At 48.1% G+C, this 21,374-nt stretch overlaps 1 protein-coding gene across 4 annotated transcripts; it reads right to left on the bottom strand.

The window, feature by feature from the left end:
* Positions 1-2,882: 2,882 nt before the first annotated feature.
* PRMT1 (protein arginine methyltransferase 1) lies at positions 2,883-21,361 on the bottom strand. Of its 4 annotated transcripts, XM_083708087.1 has the most exons (12): positions 21,114-21,152; positions 17,612-17,665; positions 16,316-16,359; positions 12,235-12,336; positions 11,933-12,088; positions 11,296-11,359; positions 10,688-10,830; positions 9,575-9,662; positions 8,806-8,921; positions 7,071-7,221; positions 6,427-6,548; positions 2,883-3,836 (listed from the first exon to the last, which is right to left on the bottom strand). In XM_083708087.1, exons 4-12 carry the CDS (start codon positions 12,286-12,288, stop codon positions 3,753-3,755), a joined length of 978 nt encoding a protein of 325 aa, XP_083564213.1. In that variant the 5' UTR covers positions 12,289-12,336; positions 16,316-16,359; positions 17,612-17,665; positions 21,114-21,152; the 3' UTR covers positions 2,883-3,752. The 4 variants fall into 4 exon arrangements, with proteins under 4 accessions (XP_083564213.1, XP_083564211.1, XP_083564212.1 ...); XM_083708085.1 differs by lacking the exon at positions 16,316-16,359 and having other exon boundaries at positions 21,114-21,213; XM_083708086.1 differs by lacking the exons at positions 16,316-16,359; positions 17,612-17,665 and having other exon boundaries at positions 21,114-21,361.
* Positions 21,362-21,374: the final 13 nt, after the last annotated feature.

Below are 21,374 nucleotides of genomic sequence, written 5' to 3'. Positions count from 1 at the left end.
GGTGTCTTTGGGATATATAGTTTATTTAAACAAATATGCAGACTGTGGCTACTGTGAACCCAGTGTTGATTTCACAGAATTATGGATGTATGGCACACAACTGATTTAATTGGACTTCATGAATGCTAACTAAAGGATTAGCAGGGACCCAGCTACCACCTCCAAGGAAATTGGCTTTGACGCCACCAAACTTCAAACAAATTTTGGTCTCTTGAATGTATGGACCCCACTTTAGGGCAGGCAGTAGCTCAGAACTTGCCGGTGTGACAGCCAAGGCTGCCAGTGTGCCTGCGAGTACCTCTTTCAAAAACCTGCAAAAGGGATCAGTGAATATCCCCTCAAAAACCGACACAAGAGGCTGTTTGCTGTTCCTGCTCAGTTTGTGTTTCCACCGACATAGCCTTTCCTCCACCTGCATTTCGTTGGCTGCAAGAACCGGACACTGGCCCTCGCCTCCATTTTGTTCCAGTCTCTTAAATGTGGCAGCCATTTTGTGTTCTCCCCATAGCCATTTTGTGACTGCTGCCCACTGGTCCACAAAGGTTGGCAACCACTACCAGACTAGCTGAAGCCTAGTTTGATAAGTGATGCCTATTGAACAGGAATTAGTACTGGAAGTAGGCACAGATAAAACGTCCATTTATATAAATTAGCATGGCCACACATAAACCTTCCAGAGCTTTCAGATCCACTTTTAGTGGTGCAGAAGTTAAGCTCAAGACCAGGGGTCAGCAACCTTTCTCAGCAGGGGGTCGGTTCATTGTCCCTCAGGGAGGAAAAAAGAAAATGAATGAATTCCTATGCCTCACAAATAACTCAGAGATGCATTTTAAATAAAAGGGCACATTCTCATGTAAAAACATGCTGGTTCCTGGACCGTCTGTGGGCTGGATTTAGAAGGCGATTGGGTCGCATCCGGCCCCCAGGCCTTAGTTTGCCTACCCATGCTCAAGACCACCAAAGCTAATTCAGTGTTTAGGTTAGAATCTCTAGGAGCAAGGGCTTCATGTGTCATTCAGGTTTCCAGATTCAATGATGCGCAACAGCAAAATACCACTGAAACTGCTGATGCTGGCAGAGTTCTGAGGCTTGTTCTAGGCCTGGGTGATATATTAATATATCATCCAGGACCGGTATGAGCAGACTGCGATGTTGGCTTCACCCAGCAGTCTACTGCTGGCGAAACCACCACTTCAGAGTCCCTCTACTAGCGACTTCCTCCAGCGAGTGTTTGTGAAACCACCATCCCATTCTGCCCTCATTGTGCATAGAGGAAGAAAAAATCTGCATAAGCGCTGATACAGCTTGTTACTCCCTCTGCATCTTTTAACTGCTCAGCTGAGTGTGCAGTTGCTGTTCCCCTCCAAGCAGTTAAAGGATCCCCCAGACTGGCGCTGGCTTCCACACAAGTGGGGGGAGCACCAAGGATGGCAGCTCTGCCGGTGATGGGCTGAAAGTTGTGGCAATTTCACCTGTTGCCTTGCAGACTGAGGTCAATGCAGCTTGTTTCTGAACCTGCTTAGGCACCAGAGTTGAGGATAGGCCCAGTCTACCAGCCTGCCTTTACTAGACTCAAAAACAGGAAGCTAGATTAGGCTACACTTTGTTACAGGCAGAGGTCTAAGCATTACCTGCTTAGCTAATCATTTTACCTTGAAATGCCAGAGAATGTGGTACCTCCTGCATGCAAATTATGAGTGCAAGAAGTTCCTTTATACAAAGGGCAATATCTAGTGCTGTACTGTCCACATGGACTGGCTGTGGTTCTCTGAGAGTCCTTCCCAGCCCTGTACTTGGGGATGCCAGCTACCTCCTGGAAGAAGCACTTTAGCACTAAGATATGGTGAAGGCACCTGCCAGTTCATAATTCCCTCCAGGTCCAAATTACAGCCTTCTTTGCAGCCGGAACTGCCTTCTTCAAAAAGGGGAACACAGCATGGTTCAGCATCACCTCAGTGATGTTTCACGTAGAGAAGCAGATCTCTGTAAAGCACTCCTTAACAGCTTTGATCAAAATTATATCCTAGGGAAGTCTCCACGGCCCCTTTTGTTCAGCCTCCTTCACACCCCTGCCAGAGACCCATAGAACAAAAAACCATGTGCCTACATTGGTCAAGAAAATCTGGTTTTGTCAATACCTTCACGACACCAACCATTCCCACCAGCATGCACACTATTTTGTGATCTTTCGATGGGCCTAATAAAGGTACTGTGAATTTGAGGTGAGGGAGACATTCCTGTGTCCAGCTCTTCTGGCACTTTAAACTGGAGTTTTCAAGGTGCAGTGTCGGCTCCCAACCACAGGACCAGCATTCGCCCCCCGATCCAAATTCTTCCCCTCCATCTTAAAAACAAGGAATAGCTGGAATAGGAAACAAGGAATAGCTGGGCATGCAGTTAACCTTCTTGATAATCTAGGCTCCCCACTTAAATTTGTAACAAGAATCTGAAGACACTGCTGGTGCAATTGGGTCCGAGAACAATCCACTTGCCGGTCCCATTGGCTTCTGTACCTGGCAATGGGAACGAGGGGCCTTGTTCTCCATCTCCAGTAACATGTCTTGGGACGGCTCTGTAGAGAACACCACTGTATCTCTAACTAGTCCGAAGCCACAGTGTTATGGAACAGAAGCATGTCTTCCTCAATAACCTCATTTTTGTGTGTGTGGCTGCAAGTTCTGCCTTGTGAGGTTCGACAGCTGGTTCGAGAGTCCTTCACCTTACATTGTACTTCTGTTCTTCTGTCTACATAGTTGTTGGGGTTTATTGGGGTAGCGGGGAGAGACAAGCAGTGAGGCTGGGCCCAAGGAAAGGGCCCCTCTCTAAATGCAACCCTAAGGCCATCAGGCAGGCAGGCAAGCAATATGTTTGAGTAAAAGAGGTGGTTTCAACTTCTTTATTATTATTTTTTCCCTCATGAATGTAACCATATAAAAACCATAAGTTATGAAACAGTCACACGATGTCAGCTTTCGAAGGGGCAAGGGATTTAAAAAAGAAAAAGAAAAACCCCACACAACTCCCTCCCACAGATCCGAACAGGGAATTGTTAAGGGGGGGGGGGAGTACAAAACCGTCAGTGGGGAAAAAAACTTAACACTCACAAAATGGAGATGCCTTTTCCACCCACACCCCTCCACGTGCCCTCTTGATAAAAACCTGTTGGGAACCCCCACCCCCTTTTGGGCACTGGATAGAAGTGTACCCTTCAAAAAACTGAGCAGCGTTTACACTGGAGCAGAGGATAGTGTCAGGAGCAGTTACTCCAGAAAACAGGGCAAGAGGAGGGACAAGGATCCTGGGCAACACAGTTTGGCAGGTGATACCAACAATGATTTAACTAACCAAAGAAAAATTATAATTATTTTTAAAAAACAAATTCATGATGGAAGTCTGCTGTCGGCACTCGGGCCTCAGAACAAACGGACGGATGGACAAACCACCTGTGTCTTCAGTTGTGCTAACAGCCTTGGCTCCTGGCCTGGGGGAGGGGAGGTTGGTTGTGGGTGGGGAAGGAAGATTTGAAAATGAGGAGCAACAGGGTTGAGGGGGGGGTCTTGGCTATTTCCCCCTAGCCTCTAATACTGACCCCTCCCCTTGCTGGCCCAGAGTCGCAGCAACAAGGAACTACACAATGAAATGAATTAGTGAGACACCAACTTAAACAGGACGATAGGGAGGGTTAGCTCTGGGTTGCAAGGTCAGTTGGAGGAGGAGGAGGAGAAAAAAAAATCTGGCAAGTGGTGGCTGGGCTAACGCATCCGGTAATCCGTTGAGCAAGACAGCTCACACAACTGGCCCTTGAAGTCCAGGTCGATGGTGAAGTCCAGGTCTCGCTGCACATGGGAGGAGAGAAAGGAAAGGGGTGTGGTTGTCACAGAGTGTTTTTTCCGAGATACACTCCCTTGGAACAAACCTCACATAACCTCCGTGCCCCCAGGGAATGGCTTGCCCTCTTTACCTCCTAAGTACCATGCTGGAAATGCAGCTAACTCCTTTCCACATCTCAACACCTGAGGGTGCTCCCCGGCCACAACAGATGTGTTTACCAGGTCACACAAATGGAGCACTCACAACCACATTGAAAGCATGTGTGCCCAAACTTTGGAAGCTCTCGACAACCCTGCGTGCCACTTCCTTGCCCCATGTCCCACCCCCCTCCAACACTGCACCCGTCTCTTGATGCCACTGGATGGTAGGGCTGGGTGATATATCGTCCAAAACTGGTTTGAAGTCCATATTGTGATACCGGTTTCATAATTTTTAACCTGGCAATATACTGTGAACTGTGTATGTGTGTGTGCGCGCACTATGCAAAAATCACAATGCAAGGAAAATCGTGAAGCCAGCAAATGCATCTACTAAGCTCCATCCTTATTTCAGATATTGTGATATATCAGCATATCACAATGTTTAGCTGGCGATATATCACAATGTTGAAAACCAGGTGTCGCCCAGCCCTACTGGATGGCTTCCTGCACCAAATGCCTCAAAAAGGAAAGGTTAGAGAGCTGAATGTCAAGTTGGCTGGGAAGAATGTGACTTTCTGAAGTCAATGAGCAACTATGGCCCGGACTGGGTGAGCTGGCCTGAGTGGCCCGGGCATGGAAGAACTGCATTGTTGCCAATGTGCCACCGGGCCAAATTTAAAGGCCTCTTTCATTATTCAGAGCCCTAAGCAACTCAGGGCAAGCTTACTCCGTGCGTCTCCCTGACCAACCAGAGAAGCATTCTGAATGATGATTCATGATGCCCACTAGGAGCAGGGCATTTAGCATGGCCGCGCTAATATTAAGCGAGCGTCATCAATGCTTCGTTTTGGATGAGGGGTGGGAAACCTATAGCCCTCCAGATGTCACTGGACTTCAACTCCTATAATCCCTGACCATTTGCCATGCTGACTGGGACCGATGGGAGTTGGAGTCAAACAACATCTCTAAGGCCACAGGCACCTCACCTGTTTAAAAAAGGCCTTCACTCAGGCTTCCCATGATGGGCAACTCAGCCACGTGCTCTCTGTGTGTTTCTGATGGAACAGTTTCTTCCCTATGACTGAGAATCTATTGTTATTCATTGAGTAGTAGTATAAACACAAAATACTAACGCCTCCTCAAAATTGTAGACGCTAGTTCACTTGTGTTTATCTTATTCGAGCTTTGTGCAACTGAAGGAATTTAAAACTGAGTTGAGAAGGAAGAGACAGGGCTGGGGAGAGGGAGCTAGACTGTTTAAGCAGCATGGGCAGACACATAAATGAGGGAGGGAGAAAGTCCGCTGGCAGAGGCTCCCACGGAGAGATTTATTGAGATCAACTTCCAGCCCGGATTATGCTGGGAAGCAACAGAATTCCGAGGCTTGGCAGCCACCCAGTCCTTGTGAGTCATAAAAATGCTGGGGTAATAAAGGGCTGGCCCAAATTAAGGACATATTGTCTCCCATCAAATACAGTCAATTCACCAGTTACTTCAGTTTAATGCACTTTTAAAGTCCTTGAAATCCCCCCCTCTCTCACACACACACACATGGAGGGGAAGGGGGAGAGAAAGTGAGAGTACCTATATATACAGGGACTTAAGAGGAAGATACAGAAGTGTCTGCTTGCAACTTGTGTGGGCCCAGAGCCTTCCCTTTACTATCTCTGCATCACTGAATACATTTCTGTTCTTTAACAGTGTGCAATTACAGGAGGCGGCCATTTTCCGCAAGTTGCGGAACTGATGCACAACTGCCAACACGTGGGTCATTTTGGACCTGGAAGAGGGCAAAATGGGGCAGGATGGACTTAGGTACGCTTCGCCAACGCACATGGGGTCAGCAATGCAGCCTCTGCACAAATGGGTCGCCGCCTGTGGTACAAAGGGTCTCAACACGGTGGCTGTTACCAAATGAACAAGACAAAGCAACTCTTGACAAGTTACATGGTGCATTTCCGTGTGTGTGTGTGCGCGCGTGTGTGCATGTATATACGTGGATGTGCGCACATACACACACACACACACACACACACAGCTGGGGTTGATTTTTAACTGAACAAGTGGGACCAGCCTCAAAATATTGCCATGAATCCTCACCCGCCTAAATGGAGTAGCTCCTTTTCCTATCCAGGCTCAAGCCATGCTCCTCCTCCAGCCAACCATTCCACTTCCCACCCTCAGGTTTTTTGTTACTGTTTTTCCAACTAACCCTCCCCCCTCCATCGCTACTCAGCCTGCAGTGGACTGGTTTCTGGAGTTTCCTCCCTCCCAAATAATTTTTTGCTTTGTATTTTGCAAACCGGCACGCAGTTACTTCTCCCCCTCTTATTTCTCAGTGGCCCCCATTTGGATTTTGTTTTCGGCTCACCACCCTTGTTTGCCATTAGAGGAAGTGATGCTGCCAGTGTTACAGGGGCATATATAGGGTTAAGAACCAAAGTCCTCGACTCACATTGTTCTTGGCGTTCGGCTTCATGCCAATGGTGCCAAATATCTCCTCTCCCGTCTTCACTGTTAGGTAGTCCTCCATGTAAAAGACTGTCTGCTTCCAATGGGTGTAGGGAGATTCGGGACCTGGGGAGCAACAGCCATGTGAGGTCAATGTGCTGGAGGGTGCAGGGTGGGGCGATAGAACAGTCATAGGGAAAGAGACATAGGCCCTACACATAGTGTCCCCTATAGTTTGCTTGGGTTTAGTATACTTTTAGCTTTACTCTTCGCTCAGGTACTTTTCCCCAAAAGAACTGAACCTTCCTCCTTGCCTTCAAGCTTCCCCCCAACTGGGCTTTATAAGCTCCCACTTGGCAAAAGCTACAAGAATTTCTAGGCTGGGAGGAAAGCCCAGCCTCATAAACTACTAGCTCCTGGCTTCAACTGAGCTCCTTGCTTGCCAGCAACAGCACATTCTTCCCACAAGTACAGGCTAAAAGTAGTCTGTTAACCAGCAGATTTTTAGAAAGCCAAAAGTTCTACTGCCCGTTAAGATGCAGCCACCAAGTCCCACCCTGCTGCTTCAAGTATACTCGGAAGGCAGAACCAGACCATCAGCCCGCCCGCTCCCCTGCTAACCCCTCAAGCCAAGGTCGTGCCCCTTACTGGTGGAGAATCCAGTGCGCTTGTGGCAACGAGTGAACTCTATGTTGAAATAGGCGACCAGGGCATGGATGTAGTCATTGCGCTTCACTTGGAGGCAGAAGGGTGATGTGAAGGTAAGATCTTCCACCTTCACCGTGTAGATATCCACCTCCTGCCAACCATGGGTGACGAGGAGAGAAAGAAATAAAATAAGGAGAAGGCATGAGAAGCAGCAAGAAATGAGGTCAAGAACATACTAAATAATCCTCACCCTTTACTAACCCAACACTACAAATTAAAAGTCAATCATTCCTTTTAAGAAGCAAACCTCTGTGCCCCTGTGCCAATCAAATCAGGGCCACCTATAAACAAAGGGGAAGATCCATCATATTGGGGATTTTTGAAGCAAGTGGAAATACAGACATTAAAAAACAGAGTTAAGGGAGGACTGCACTTTACTCATTGTTTATTTGTGTTTGGTCAGCTGTGGTCTTCGAGCTGGCTGTGAGAGGTTTGACAGATTCTCTCCCACTCCTCTGAGAGACCTTTTTCACTGGCCTCCAACAGCCTTACAAGACAGGCTCTGCAACATTTTGCTGTCAATTCCTTTTGTGGCACTGTTTCTCCATCCATCCATCTCCTCCCACCAGAACAACAAGGCTGCAACCTCTTGCCTGCAGACTCCATTAGTGGGCCATCTGCTCCATGTGCGTAACAATAAACTAATACAGTCCAGAGCAGTTGTGTCACAATGAGGGTGAGTGCAGGTGCTCTGCCAAAAAAAGGAGCAAGCAGGAAAGCTGAACTACCAACAGCAACGGCAGGCAAAAACAGCCTGCACCGCCACACACTGCAGCTAAACACTCACATCTGCCCTCCCACTTATCCAGATGTGGACTGCAAACCCCATGGACTGGCACCATGTTTCTCCTAAAGTTTTGCATATCACCATTGCTCCATGCTTATCTATCTGAAGTTATGAAAGCCAGAGTTTTATTCCACCTAGTGAGCCGTGAACAGTTTTGAAGAGGCAGCAGCAACACAGGCAATAAGGGGAGGAAGTGAAGCACCCAGAACCTTCAGGTTCATTTTGCTGTGCATTATGCCCTCTAGAAAAGCACACTGGCCTGGAAACAAGAGCATAACCAGTGGACAAACTGCCTTTCGTAGGAGACATGGTTCTCAGCAGAAGCCATGGAGGTCCCTGGGCAGAAGGGCAAGATGTCTCATTGTGTGGTACCAAAGGCAAACTGCTCCGGAAGCTGTACTTATGCCATCTTGGCACTCAGAATGAACCTTCAATGAGCTCGTGTATGTTTATATATGCCTGCTTTGATCCACTAATTGGCTTAATGTTCACGGTGCCCTTACCTGGATAAACTGGGATGCTGGGCTCAAATCCCAGAAGAGGAACTTTGTATTGTCTTGGATATCTGCTACCTGCAGCCCTGGTCAGGTGGCTGACGTCATCTGCCATAGTGTATAAAGAATGTATGCATTTGGGGCTGGGTGTGGACAGTCTCTCAGAGGACAAGCCCTCTCCCTGCTGTGGAGCCTACTTGCTGTAGCGTCTGTCCCACGTCTGTAAGGGCAAGGGGACCTGACAGGCTGCTTTGCTGTAAGCCTATACCAATCTACAATAAAGCAGCAAGACTGCTCACTCTGGCATTTGGCACTCTTCCTGGGAACTCCTGCATCTCACAAACTCCCAGCAGCTTAGCCCTGGCTCGGGGCTGTGACACTCAGCTAGTAGTACCTTGATGAGGCAAGCATTGGTGACCAATTGCTTCGGGTCAACAACATCCACCAGGGGCTCCTTGATCGCCACGTCTTTGATGCAGGACATGTCAAAGCCGTAGACATTCTCCCACCCTGCGGCAAGAGAAACAGGTTGGAGGTGAAGTCAGATCCTGGAAGGCCGTAACGATCAACCACACAGAGGGGCACAGCATCAAGAAACAGACCAAACTCCCCACCCATGGCTAGTCTAAGAGTTTTAAAACTGTGAACCTTCAGGGAGCTATTTTGTAAGACATCTCTCTAGCACCTCCTACCCTGCTTCTCACCACAGAACCCCTGGACATTGCAGAAGGTTCTAGGACAAGTTTGTGGGTGCGCAGACAAACTGCTGACTGGGGCCCAATAGGCCTGGTGGCACCCCTGGATAACCAGGGGTTGACCCAAGAACATGCTCCACACCCCTATGCTGCTGTGGAATGTACCCCAGGGCGCAGGAAGCCGTAGCTTTGAACTTGCTGCCTTTTGGGGAAGCTTGTTTCCCATTATTCATCTTCTCTTGGAGAACCTACCAATGCCCAGAGGACTGTTTGAAAGCCACTGGGCTGGGCCACCTTACAAGCGGAGAGAAATACTTGCTCCAAACCAAGCTGAAAGGTACAGCTTGTCTTCAGTTATGGCACCCAGCCACCAACACCTGCACTTGTCACCACTGTCTTCTTTGTTAGGGGAGCTCTTGAGCCTGGCCTTGTTCCCTGCAAACCACTGTGGTGCCGCCTGCTACTTACAGTGGATCTTGTAATCTTTGTACTGCCGGTCTTCAATAGCTGTGATGTACAGTGTAGCACGGTCTGGAAATATGAGTCCATCGGGGGTCTGGGACAAAAAAGAAATAAGTGAAGGAAGTTGTTACAACTCACTTCAGCCCTATAGTGCCCATAATTTTTCCCTGCCCAGAGAAACTGATTCCTTGTGCTTAACTACTAGATGAATGTGTGTGAGCTTCAATCCAAACACCATCCTGATTTGAATTATGAGAAAGTGGCCTGGATTCAATTTACATACTGCAGAGCTTTAGACTTCAAGCAGCTGTTAGAAAAATGCAACTATAATTAAAAGTCATGCTTTGCCTGCTAAGCTTCAAGTCACACATTAACTTTTCCTATGGCCTTCCTAGGGGCTGATCCTAGACTGGGGCAGTACCATGCACTATTCACACATACACAACTTGCTTCTAGAGCTACCATAGAAGAATGTGTCCCAAATGTGTTTCCACACCTCAGACCATCCCAATAGGAAGTGGCTCTAAATCCCCACTGGGCCATTTTGCCCCTTGATGAGGTTTCGTTTCCCCTCATTCTTAAAAGCTGTTTGAGCATACTGCCCTTCTAACTAGGGAACATAGTCTAATTCAGCACCTGGTTGCTCTTATGACTAAGGGCCAGTGACAAAACCTGCCTTCTGTGAAGCAGAGTCCCCACAAGGAACACCGCTTGGCTCCAAAACAGAGGACCTGGGAAGCTGCACAGTATACAAGGAATGACACAGTCCCACTGTCAAAGGAGCTGACACCATACTGAAAGTCCTGCTTACTGGGTGTTTGTCCAGCTGATCAGATTTGTGAACCTGGGATATTAATAAGCAGCAGCCCCAAATTTGCACCCTCCACATGTTTTGGACCACAACCTCCAAAACATTTGGTGGGCAACAGGTTGGAGGAGCTGACTATCTCAACTGTTATTTCAGCCAAAAGAGCAACAGAAACCGTTCTGCCCCTACGTATCTTAAGGTTGGGGGGGGGGAGGCTGGTACACTCAGTTATCAGCAGGTCAGGAGATTCGAAAGTGCGAGTATGGAACCAGGAATTGCAGACACAACAACAGGGCAGGGCAGAGACTCACCAGCCACTTGTCCCGGGCGTAGATGACAGTGTTGAGCATGGACTCGTAGAAGAGACAGTAGCCCATCCACTCACTGATGATGATGTCCACCTTCTCCACGGGCAGCTCCACCTCTTCCACTTTGCCCTTGATGATGGACACCACTTCACCAGAGAAACATAACAAGAATGTAAGGGCTGCACTGGAAGGAGGTGCAAGCCAGCTGCAGCAATGGGATTTCCTCATATTAATAGATGTTAGTCAATAGATGTTAGACGGGAGCTCTTGCAAAAACATGACGCTCCCAAAGCAAAGAATTAACACACAAAGTGCCTGGGAGAGTTACAACAGCAACGGATCTCTGCCCGATGGAGCTTACAGCCTAGAATTCAGCACAGATGAAGAAGGTAGAAGCAAAGTAAGGCAGGGGGAAAGGGTGTGCGTTAAAATTCAGTTCCTTGTATTCATGCTTAGTTTTTAGTCGGGGAGAAGGACTAAAAGATGATGGAGGTTTCGACAACTGATTTGAAGGAAGGAAGAGACAGGCAGCAGCAAACAGGTTTGATACAGGTGCATGATATTGCAGATGTTTAAAGGGCAAGGGAGAATGTCAAACAAAATTAACTCACCATGATCGAGTTTGTTGGCTTTGACAATTTTGACAGCATAGTCAGAGATACTGGAGCATTCAATCTGTTAAGAGGGTAGTACCAAAAGGAGAAAAAGGATATTCACATATGTTCGTACAGCACACAAAAGTAAAAATACTTCTCCCTTCTTGCCTTGCTCACCCAGGAAAGAATCTTATTCATGCCCTCCACCCTCCACTAAATGTTGTTTCAATTCAGTACATCATGACCTCAACACTCTTTGGGGCCAGGTTTTACTGCAAACTAAGGAGGTAAATAATGTTTCTAGTCTTATGTGCAGCAAGACATAGCAAACAAAAGAGCAGCAATGTCCAATCTCTCCTCCAACCTCAGCTTTCTCCCGAGGTCCAGCTACCTTGTCCCACATTCCCAAATTCTGAAACAGAGTCAGGCTGGCAACACAAACACACTCTTAATAGGCATGACTGGTTCCCACAACAGAATTTGGTTTTGTGGCTGGAGAATATAGTTCCTTCCCTACAAAATTCCAGACCCGTATGCTCACTCCACATAGCACCACAACAGATTAAATAGAACCTACCAGTGCTTGTGTTTTTATGCTTACCACCCCTCACGAAAGCCAAGGGACCAACCAGCCTTTGGCCGCTTCACTCACCCCAATGACCCGCTTGGCACCAGCCTTGGCTGCAAACATGCAGAGGATTCCGGTCCCGCTGCCAACATCTAGGACCACTTTGTCTTTGAAGAGGTGCCGGTTATGAAACATGGAATTTCTGTAGGTCAGCGTGCGCACCTCATCTTTCAGCATTTCCTGGGGGCAAGGAGAAAGGGCAGGAAGGCACATCAGTCAACTTTCACAAAATCCGTCTACACAAACGCACCCCTTGGACAGGCAAGAACAGGTCCCTGCGCCAAGGAGGTGCTCTGTAACCCATGCCCCAGCCAACTCTCTGTCACCTCGTGGATCCCGAAGTGGGCGTAAGAATCAAAATAGTAATCCTTGGAGGTCATCTCCTCCGCCGTTGGCTTGCCGCTGCTTTCTGGCTGGGTGCACGAGACCTGGTGAAAGACAAGAGGCAGTTAAGGCGAAACAGGCCCAGGCAGGCAGGATTTCTCAATATAACAAGTCCCCGTCCCCCCGGACCTCTTCATCAGAGTCATTCCCATCAGCTTTCATTCTTTTCGTCTTAAGATTCTTCAGCTGGCAGCAGGGTTGCAATTATAGTTAATTAACAGGTTGGATAAATTCAAAACATTTTACTATAAAGATGCCCCTGATTGATTTGGGCAGGGTTACAATGTTTATAGTCAATTAACTCGCTGGATCAATTTACTGGTTGGATAATTTCAAAACATTTTACTGTAAAGATGACCCCGACAGACTTGGACAATTTTTTATCTAAAAAAAAGTCAGTACTACTTATAAAAATTCAGACTGGCAAGTGCTGTCTTAACAGGCATTACAGTCTATATGTAGGAGGAGGAATGCAGCCAGCATCATCTCAGAAGAGGCAACAAACATGCATGAATGAGCTGAAAAGAAATAGGCCTTTTTTTTCTTTGAGACTATTTCTTTAACTCATATGCACACCTATGCCAATTTAACCAATCACTCAATTAAAATTTCTTCAGTTGGGTGACTGCCTTTGGTAGCAGTATTGGTAAACCAACTGCTTTATAGTGTCAATTGTTTCTGAGCATCACATCTGCAAAAGTAATCCCGTTTTTGAAGGATAAATACATTGGGTTTGTTTTTTCAAGGGACCAACAGAGCCTTTTGGAAATATCTGTGACTGTTTTTTCTCTCTTCTCCATAAACTATATATTCAAATTATGCGACAGTTCCTTTATTCTAAGAGCCAGGTGATATAATCTTCAGAAGTAACATCTCACCCCAAACCCATATGAGTACCAGCCCACATGTGCTAATCATTTGTATATTAAAAAGCAAAGGGGGGAGGAAGAGACTAGCACTTAACAGCTTACTTGCAGACACACTTACTATAACTGACTTTTATAAGCCTGAATTTGCAAGCTGTAGGGTCAGCAACTGGCAACCAATCTGACCCTGCCAAGAAGGCTATTGGGGACATTGTAGTTGAAACTGCCTAGCTGGAGGTTAGCAACACCAGTGAATTGATCTCTTTATTCAATTGCTGAATTAGGGTGCATATCCTATGCTACGCCAACGACGGGGAGTCAACTTCATATCTGTGCAGGGTCTAAATCCTGATACGGTATTTTACCAAAATGAGCCACAAATGCCCAACAAATATATAAGACAGGGCTCTAATGTTGAGGACAGCAGCTCCTTAGGCAGTCTCATGCCCATCCACCAACCACCAGAAATTCTGACACAATTCAGAGACTGAACCTCAAACCTTAAATACACAATGCATGTGCCCCACAAAGGACCTATGGCCCATGCCACTCTGATCCCTTAACCTTTTGTTCTTCTGTTATCACCCCAATTACTAGGATGTAGATAAGCTCCTTCAGGAAGGGATCAAGGGTGTTTAAGGTATCTCGTTACAGGTAGGTAGCCATGTTGGTCTGCCATAGTCAAAACAAAATAAAAAAAATTTCTTCCAGTAGCACTTTAAAGACCAACTAAGTTAGTTCTTGGTATGAGCTTTCGTGTGCATGCACACTTCTTCAGATACCTGAAGTGTACATGCACACGAAAGCTCATACCAAGAACTAACTTAGTTGGTCTTTAAGGTGCTACTGGAAGAAATTTTTTTTATTTTGTTTTGACTAAGGTATCTCGGTTTTGCTTAGGAAACTATGGAAAAACTATTGTGTACATTGATGGCACTGCAATACTCCTATTGGGATAGTAACCCCATGTAAAACTAAATGCCAATAGCGGCTCTCTGTCAAAGTGAAGTTCTGACTTACAGCCCATCATTCTGTCTGCAATGGAAATTACATGGCTCTCCTTTCCAGCTCCACCTCAACATTAAGTCATTAGGGTAATGAAAGCTTAATTATCTTATTTCCATATGTAGCACACCCTCACACTTCCATGTGTCTTGGGTTCTCAGTGTTGCTGACAGGCTTTAGAATGGGGCCAAATATCAACTCTAAAGCATACCAGAATTATTTGCATTTGGGGGCCGATTTACAAAACTACTTCCCGGCCCATATCAAGATCACACAGGTCTATTTTGCGTGTGTGCTCGCAGTGGATTAGCCCTGTCTTGAGAGATCACCAAAGCCTATTCTTGGATAAAGAGCTCATTTAGCTCAGATTACGCTGGGACTGGTTAACTTTGATTGCATTCATATTAAAAAAAGAAGAAGAAGCACTGATGCACTTTCTGTGGTTTTGGCTTTTAATTGACAACCTCTGAGGAAAAACATAAAATATTTCACAATCCTTTTAAGAAGACTGCTTCATTTAAAAACAGAATCCATTATAAGCTATTATTAGGACAAAGGGATGTTTATGTCCCCGCTGCATCAACTAGAATTCTAGCCTTTTAAAAAACTACATTTGCATCCCCTGCCCCCATTAGGCAATGTGAGGTGAGAAAGCAGGGGACCACTTTTGCACCGCTGCTGCAACCACCAGATTTCAATGTTCCAGTCCTAACTTTCACTTCTCTAGGCTCCATATGGTTGAGGTCTCCTGCTCAAAACTGGGGGCAGGAGAAGATCAGAACATAGGACTGCACGAGGTGTGACCTCAATTCATTCACAAGTTGCATTTCCAAGCATGTCACTCAGCGGGGGGTGGGGATGTTTGAACCTGCCCCCAAACAGTCTTCAGAAGTAAAAGCTGGAAGCCCCCATCGGATTCATGCCTCCAAAGTCCCAAAGCTAGACTGCTGTGACACGCTAGGAAATTTCCCCCATGGAGCAAAGAACAGAGGCTTGGTTGCAGGGCGGGTGGAGAACATAGGAACCTGCCTTCTACAGGCCATTGGTCCATCTTTCCCAATATAATCTGCAGTGACTGCCAACAGCTCTCCAAGGTTTCAAACAAGAAGTCTCTCCCAGTCCTGCCTGCTGATGCTGTGGACCGGTGTTCGATATTCCCCAGACAATCTGTTGCTAGCCGCCTTGAGGATTACTGGGATTGAAAGGTGGGATATAAACCTCCTGAACAGATAAAATATAGGGCAGGTGGAAGTTTCTCTCCTTCCTGCCTGAATGAGGACAAGCTGCAGTTCCGTGGTCCAGCACATGCTTTACACAAAAAAGGTTCAATCCCCAGCATCTGGGCTGTGGTGGAAAAAAGACCTCGCTGTGAAACCCTGGAGAGTCGTCATCTGTTAGCTTTGAGAGTTCTTAGCTAGAAGGACTAAGGGCCTGATTTGGAATAAGGAAGCTTCCTGTTGCAAATCTGCCACCATGGCCTGGGTTACTCTTTCTCCTTGACTCCCCACCCCCACCCCAAAAAAATATTCCTTTAAAAATTAAGTCAAAATAATATTGGTGTAAGCCACCTTAAATTTAGCAACTCACTTGCAGCTCCCATTCCATCTGCTAAAACACGGGTGGGAAAACTCTGGCCCTTTGGATGAATGCGGACTCCCAGCTCTCAACTACTGGCCCTATGGGGTAGAGCTGATGGGAGACCAACAATATCCGGAGGGCAGCAAACGTTATTGTGGCACGCAATCCTGCGGACTAGAGGCCACGTCAAGTGCACCAAAAGTGGGCGGCAGTTCACAAAAGCTTCTGCCCGCAATACACCTGTTGTTGTTTTACGGTGCCCCAATATCCTGTTCCTTGGATTTTTAGGAGTCAGCTCTGTGCAGGGATGGAAAGCACTTAAGTGTCAGGTTTGTGTGTGTCTCAGTGACAAACCATTGGGTTCTCCCCCCTTTGGGTTAACCACAGCACACCAATTCCACTTTTGTGACTGGAAAAAGACTGGGAGAAATCCAGCAAGACACTCTACTTCAGTCTTCTTAGCTCCACAATACCTATGGACCCAGATTCCACACACACACCCCTTCCACTCTAGGGCCAATATTTTCACCCCAACCCAGGGGAAGGGTGGCAGGCTGCCCCAGTGTAGGCCTACCTCCTGAGCTGCTCTACCCCCCACCTGCCCCCAGGAGTCAGGAGCTGCAAAGAAAGTTAAGGAAACAGTGAGTCAAGACTCCCAAATGCAACCAGCTCCTTCACCCATGCCCCAGAGCCACATGGGTCCATATGCAGCCCTGCCCTGCGTATCTCCATGCTCAACATACACTGCATTGCCTGTTGGAAATGAACCAGCCTCCTTAGAGTTTGGATTTAAAAAAAAGGAAAAAGAAAGATTGGAGGGTGGGTGGCGAATTTGTAGTATGAACTCCTTCCCATCCTCCACCCCCAGTTCCAACCCAAAAATAAGCTGCAGAATTTATTTGACCTGATTTTGGGGTGGCATTGTATTAGAATTGGGAAAGTGTGGATCGGGAAGAAAGGCTCGGAAAACACTAGAGGGACAATGGGTGTTTAGCGCATTGGAAGTAGGAGCCACAGGCAAAGACAAGCAGCCAGGCTGAGCACAGCTGTTCCATCTCTCTGACCAGCAATGAAATCCTCTTTTTTCTCACTCCCCCTCCCCCCAAAGAGGTTCCTGAACCTTCAACCTGAACGCCCCCTCACAATCTCCATTTTAGTTTTCTCTCTGAAAAGCAGAAACCTGGGTTTTTGTATACCAAACTACCCGTTTTCTTTCATTTGCAGCCATATATAAATTATTTGGATCAAAAGTGGAGCAGGCTCCAGACTACGCGAGATCGCATTATCAGCAGATTTAACAGTCTGAAATAGAACAACTGTGACCTGGCTCCATAGCCTCAGTGTGGATTAGTAACACCCATTCCACAAAACATGTATGGTCAAGGCCCCCCCCCCTCTTTTCTCTCCTGTGCCACTTAGCTTTCTGGACTGAGTGGGTACCGTAAAACAAGTCAAAATCACCAGCAGATATTAATGATGTGGTCCAAATGATGTACACAAGCAAGCCAGAATGGTAGGGATTAAAAACCAATTCTGCAGAAGGGGGGGGGAGGGTGGCAAGTGGGCAGGAGAGAGGGGGGGAGGCAGAATGTGGCTACATCTACAACTCATGGGAAATGAGATGGGTTATTCCTAGCAGCTCTGAAGAAGGGCAATACTTCTAGGCCTCTTAAAAGCATGGGAGCAACTACAGAGGCACTTTTTTTAGCAGAGGACAAGTGCAAGGTAGAGAAGGGGGTGACTGGGTGATGCACCGCCAAGCTGGCGACATAGCAAGGAAAATAGATTTTCTTTTGCCAGGGCTAGCGTGCCTCACCCACACCCAGGGCTGGGCACTAGTCTAGCCCTCGTGAACTCAAAGGATATTTACATCTTCTAGCGGTGTCTGCAGGCTCATCCCATTAGCCAGCGTGGTTACAAAATTCTAGGAGAGAGAGAGTAACAAGGGAAATAAGGTCAATTCAAAGCTCAACGGGAACTGAGCCGGAGACTGGGTCTAATTGACGATGGGGGTGGGGAGGGGGTTGGATCAGAAGACGTGGCAAAAAGGTGGTTGAGGACACAAAAACCAGAATGTGAGGGTGGCAGGGGTGTGTGTCAAAGGAATCTCCTGCTAAGTTTGCCACAGGTGGCTAAGAAGACTGGGTCTCCTTCCGGAGCCAGGTACTGGGTCTCAGGATCGCCATGGCAACAGAGGCAGATAGATGCAAGGAAGGGGAAGCTTGTCCTCAGTAGGGGTTCCCTTATGGTGTGAAGAGTGACAGGCACCCCACCTTCCAAATAATGCATGCACTGATAATAATCAGCCACTATGATAACTGCAGCACATGGAACAAGGTCACCACTGGTCCAAAAAAGCCCTCTTACAGGATTACCACAATCTCATGCCGTAAATAGAAAACAAAACCCATCTGAAATACCAATGAGGTTGCTATGCCAAGCTATTAAGGGCCCTGCCAAGCTGCTCTGTTAACACACCCTTCCCAGAAAATTCAACAATAGCTCCCCCTCTGCCTCCTACTCTCCCTGCTCCACTCCCTTTGATGAAGGGGCCAGGTATGAGATCCAGATGGTTTTGGACAACATCTCCACAAGGGACTAATAGGCAAAGCTGCATAGACATGGCTAGAAATGGCCATGTATGGAGATGAAAAGGGAATGGCATACTGTTTGCATGGGCTCTTTCAAGATGTTGGGGTGGGGAGAATATCCATGACCGCCACTTGTGATTCAGCACTCCTGTTCAGGACCATTCCGCTTAACACCCCCGCCATTCGGTTTCACTACTCTCAATAGTCGTTGCAGTTATGTCCATTATTTTCAAGGCCCACAAACGCATAGGATCTACACTGCAAGCTGCCAACCCAACCCAAGAGAATCATTTGCAGGAGCCTCTGCTCTAGTCTGGTGCTAGTTGCCCTGTGCCAGACTATATTGCTTCTCACTGGCTCAGAGGCACAGGCACCAGTGGAAAGGGCTGTAGCTCAATGAGAGCATCTGCCTCATATGCTGAACACCCAAGATTCAATCCCCAGCATCTCCAAGGACTGGGAAAGAGTCCCAGCCTGAAACCCTGAAGAACTGCTGCCAGCCAGTGTAGACAACACTGACCTAGACGGACTGGTGGTCTGACTCAGGAAGCTTTGTTATGTTCAGCGAAAACTTTGAATGAATGTGGCAACTGTTTTGGGATGTGGTTGAGGGGCCGCTTTTAAGGGCACCCGACCTATGCAAATCGAAAGGCAAACTGCCTCCTTGTCTCTTAGTGAGGGCAGCGAACTCTCCTTCCAAGGCCTTGATCCCTTTTCAATAAGGACACATGGCAGAGAGTTGTGTGGGGAGTTCCCCACTGTCCCAACACTGGGTGCTCCTTTGTTCAAAGGATTACCACATGGTGAAATAGGCGGGAGACACACTAATTTCCTGTCTGAGGAAACCCCTCTCTGCTAAGGCAGGCACATAGTCTTCCCCGCTTCCAGTCCCATACAGCTTCCTCTTGCAACATTGCGCAACCCCACATTTCAGTCTACCTTTCACTTCCAATCTGACTTTCATTCTTTCCCTCACCACAGCACCATCCTTCCAAACTTAACCTCATCCTCTCAAGTCTATGGGTTGTTGTCCGAACTTCCCCTACTGTTTTCCTCCCCAACGAAGCTCCACATGCAAGGCCCCCAGGCTCACCCTAGCCCTATCTAAGTTCCGAGAGCTTTCCCTGACCACCTTTTCAACCCATAAGCCGCCCCCCAACCCACCCCTGGATTTCCCAGTATTACCAAACTCCCTCCAACTCCTCCTCTTTTATTAGCACCTCCTTGAACAAAGCAAAGCACAATAAGCGCTCTCTTCCTAAAATCAAATTTCACTGAAGATGCAGACCCACACGTAACCCATAAATGACACGGGTGGCCTCCCAGGACACAGACAAACCCTCCATCAACAACATCCCCCTTAATTACCAGGGAACAAGCCACGAGTTTGGATCCAGTGCTTAAGTGAAAACTAGGCAAGATGGGGGGGGGGGGGTGAATCGAAGCAACAGGCAGGCTGAGCATGCTGCTACCCCAGATAGGTTGGAGACTGGGGGTACTGATTGGGACAAGGTTTGGGAAGGAAGACTGTTTAGCAAATTTCTTCTGGTGTTTTTTTTTGGGGGGGTGCTTTTTCCTTCTGGAATAACTGGATTTGATTAAGTAGCAGTGGCCTGCTCAGTTAGGAAAAGGGGACCATTGTTAGATGAGAGTCAATGTGGGGGTTCCTTTTTGGTCCACGGTGGGGTTTAACACGAGCTCGCAGACCCCACCGGTCCAAGATGCGGGAATATTACATTACAAGAGCAAGTCAATCGCCTGCAGGGCTAACAAGAATCCCAAGGGGGCTGGAAGTTCAATGGGCCGGATTCTCCTAGGACAAAGAGCTCAGTTACAGCAACGAATGGCCAGGGAGCGGGGAGGAGAGAGAAGTGTTACGGGGAGGGGGGAGGAGTGCGATGGTCGGGGAGGTGGGAAAAACTGGGAAGAGCGACCCAAGGGGGCCAAGGAGCATCTGCGAGGGAGGCAGCCTGCCGGCGGGACCGAGCAAAATAATGCTTCTTTTTAAAAATTGGCGGTGCTGGGGGGTGTTGCAAAGAGGACTTTCCAAGGGACGAGGCTTCTTCTACATACATCGCGGGAGGCTGGCGGGGGGCGGAGCTCCACGGGCCTCCCCCCCCCCCGGGCCAAAGGAGGCGGGGTCCTATGGGGCAAGGCGTGCCATGCGGCTACCATGAGGAGCGCAGGCTTGTTCAACGGGGAGGGAAGCGTGGGGAGGGGGGGTAAACCCATAACTTTATGGTGTGGGAAGTGGGATGGAAGAAGATGGATGCAGAGCGAAAAGGAAGGGAAAACCAAACGGGAGATCCTGTTCAATATTATTCATATTTCGGGGGGGGGGCGCACAACTGAATCTTTATTTCCATCCCACCTTCAGACTGATACTCACTAACCCGGGTGGGGGAGGTGAATAAAACCATGGGGAGAGCCCCCCCCCAAATGAGCACAGGAGGAGGAAAGGGGGGCGATGGGCTGCTTCTCTAGGGCACCAAAGGCTCCCAGAGGTGAGGAAGGGGAGGATTCAATGAGAAGAGGCAGAAGGGAAGGGGGAGATGTGGGGCTGAGGCGCTTGGGGGGCCGGGTCAGCGAGGCACCGCGGGGCCTTTCAAGGGAGTGGGGGGGCTCAATGGCAGGGGGCTGAAAGGGGTCTCAGGTGAGCAACTCCACCCGCCCCCAGGGAGCTAGGGGGGTCTGGGGTACTAGAGGGGGGCTGGGGCTGCCACTAGGTCTTTCCCCGCCGCCGCCGCCTTTCTTTCTCCCGCCCTTCCACACTCCCCTCACCTCCATGATGCAGTTTGCAGCCTCCGCCATCTTGTGAATGAGACACAGAAAGAGAGAAGCACTGGCTCGGCTCCCCCAGCCTTGCTGAGCGGAGGGGAGGGGACTGGGCAGCCCATTGGGCGGAGCCGTTGTCTTTCAAGGAACATGGGCGGGAAAGGAAGTAAAGCCCGCCTCTGGATTTTCATAGGCTGACCGGGTCTCGGACAGTCAGAAGGAGGAATAGCTGTCTATCAACCGACGCTCAATCCCCATTGGACCAAC

The sequence above is a fragment of the Podarcis gaigeae genome (assembly GCF_964106915.1).
Source record: "Podarcis gaigeae genome assembly, chromosome: 13".
Classification (NCBI taxonomy): Eukaryota; Metazoa; Chordata; class Lepidosauria; order Squamata; family Lacertidae; genus Podarcis; species Podarcis gaigeae.
This window is presented reverse-complemented; position numbering and strand designations above follow the sequence as displayed.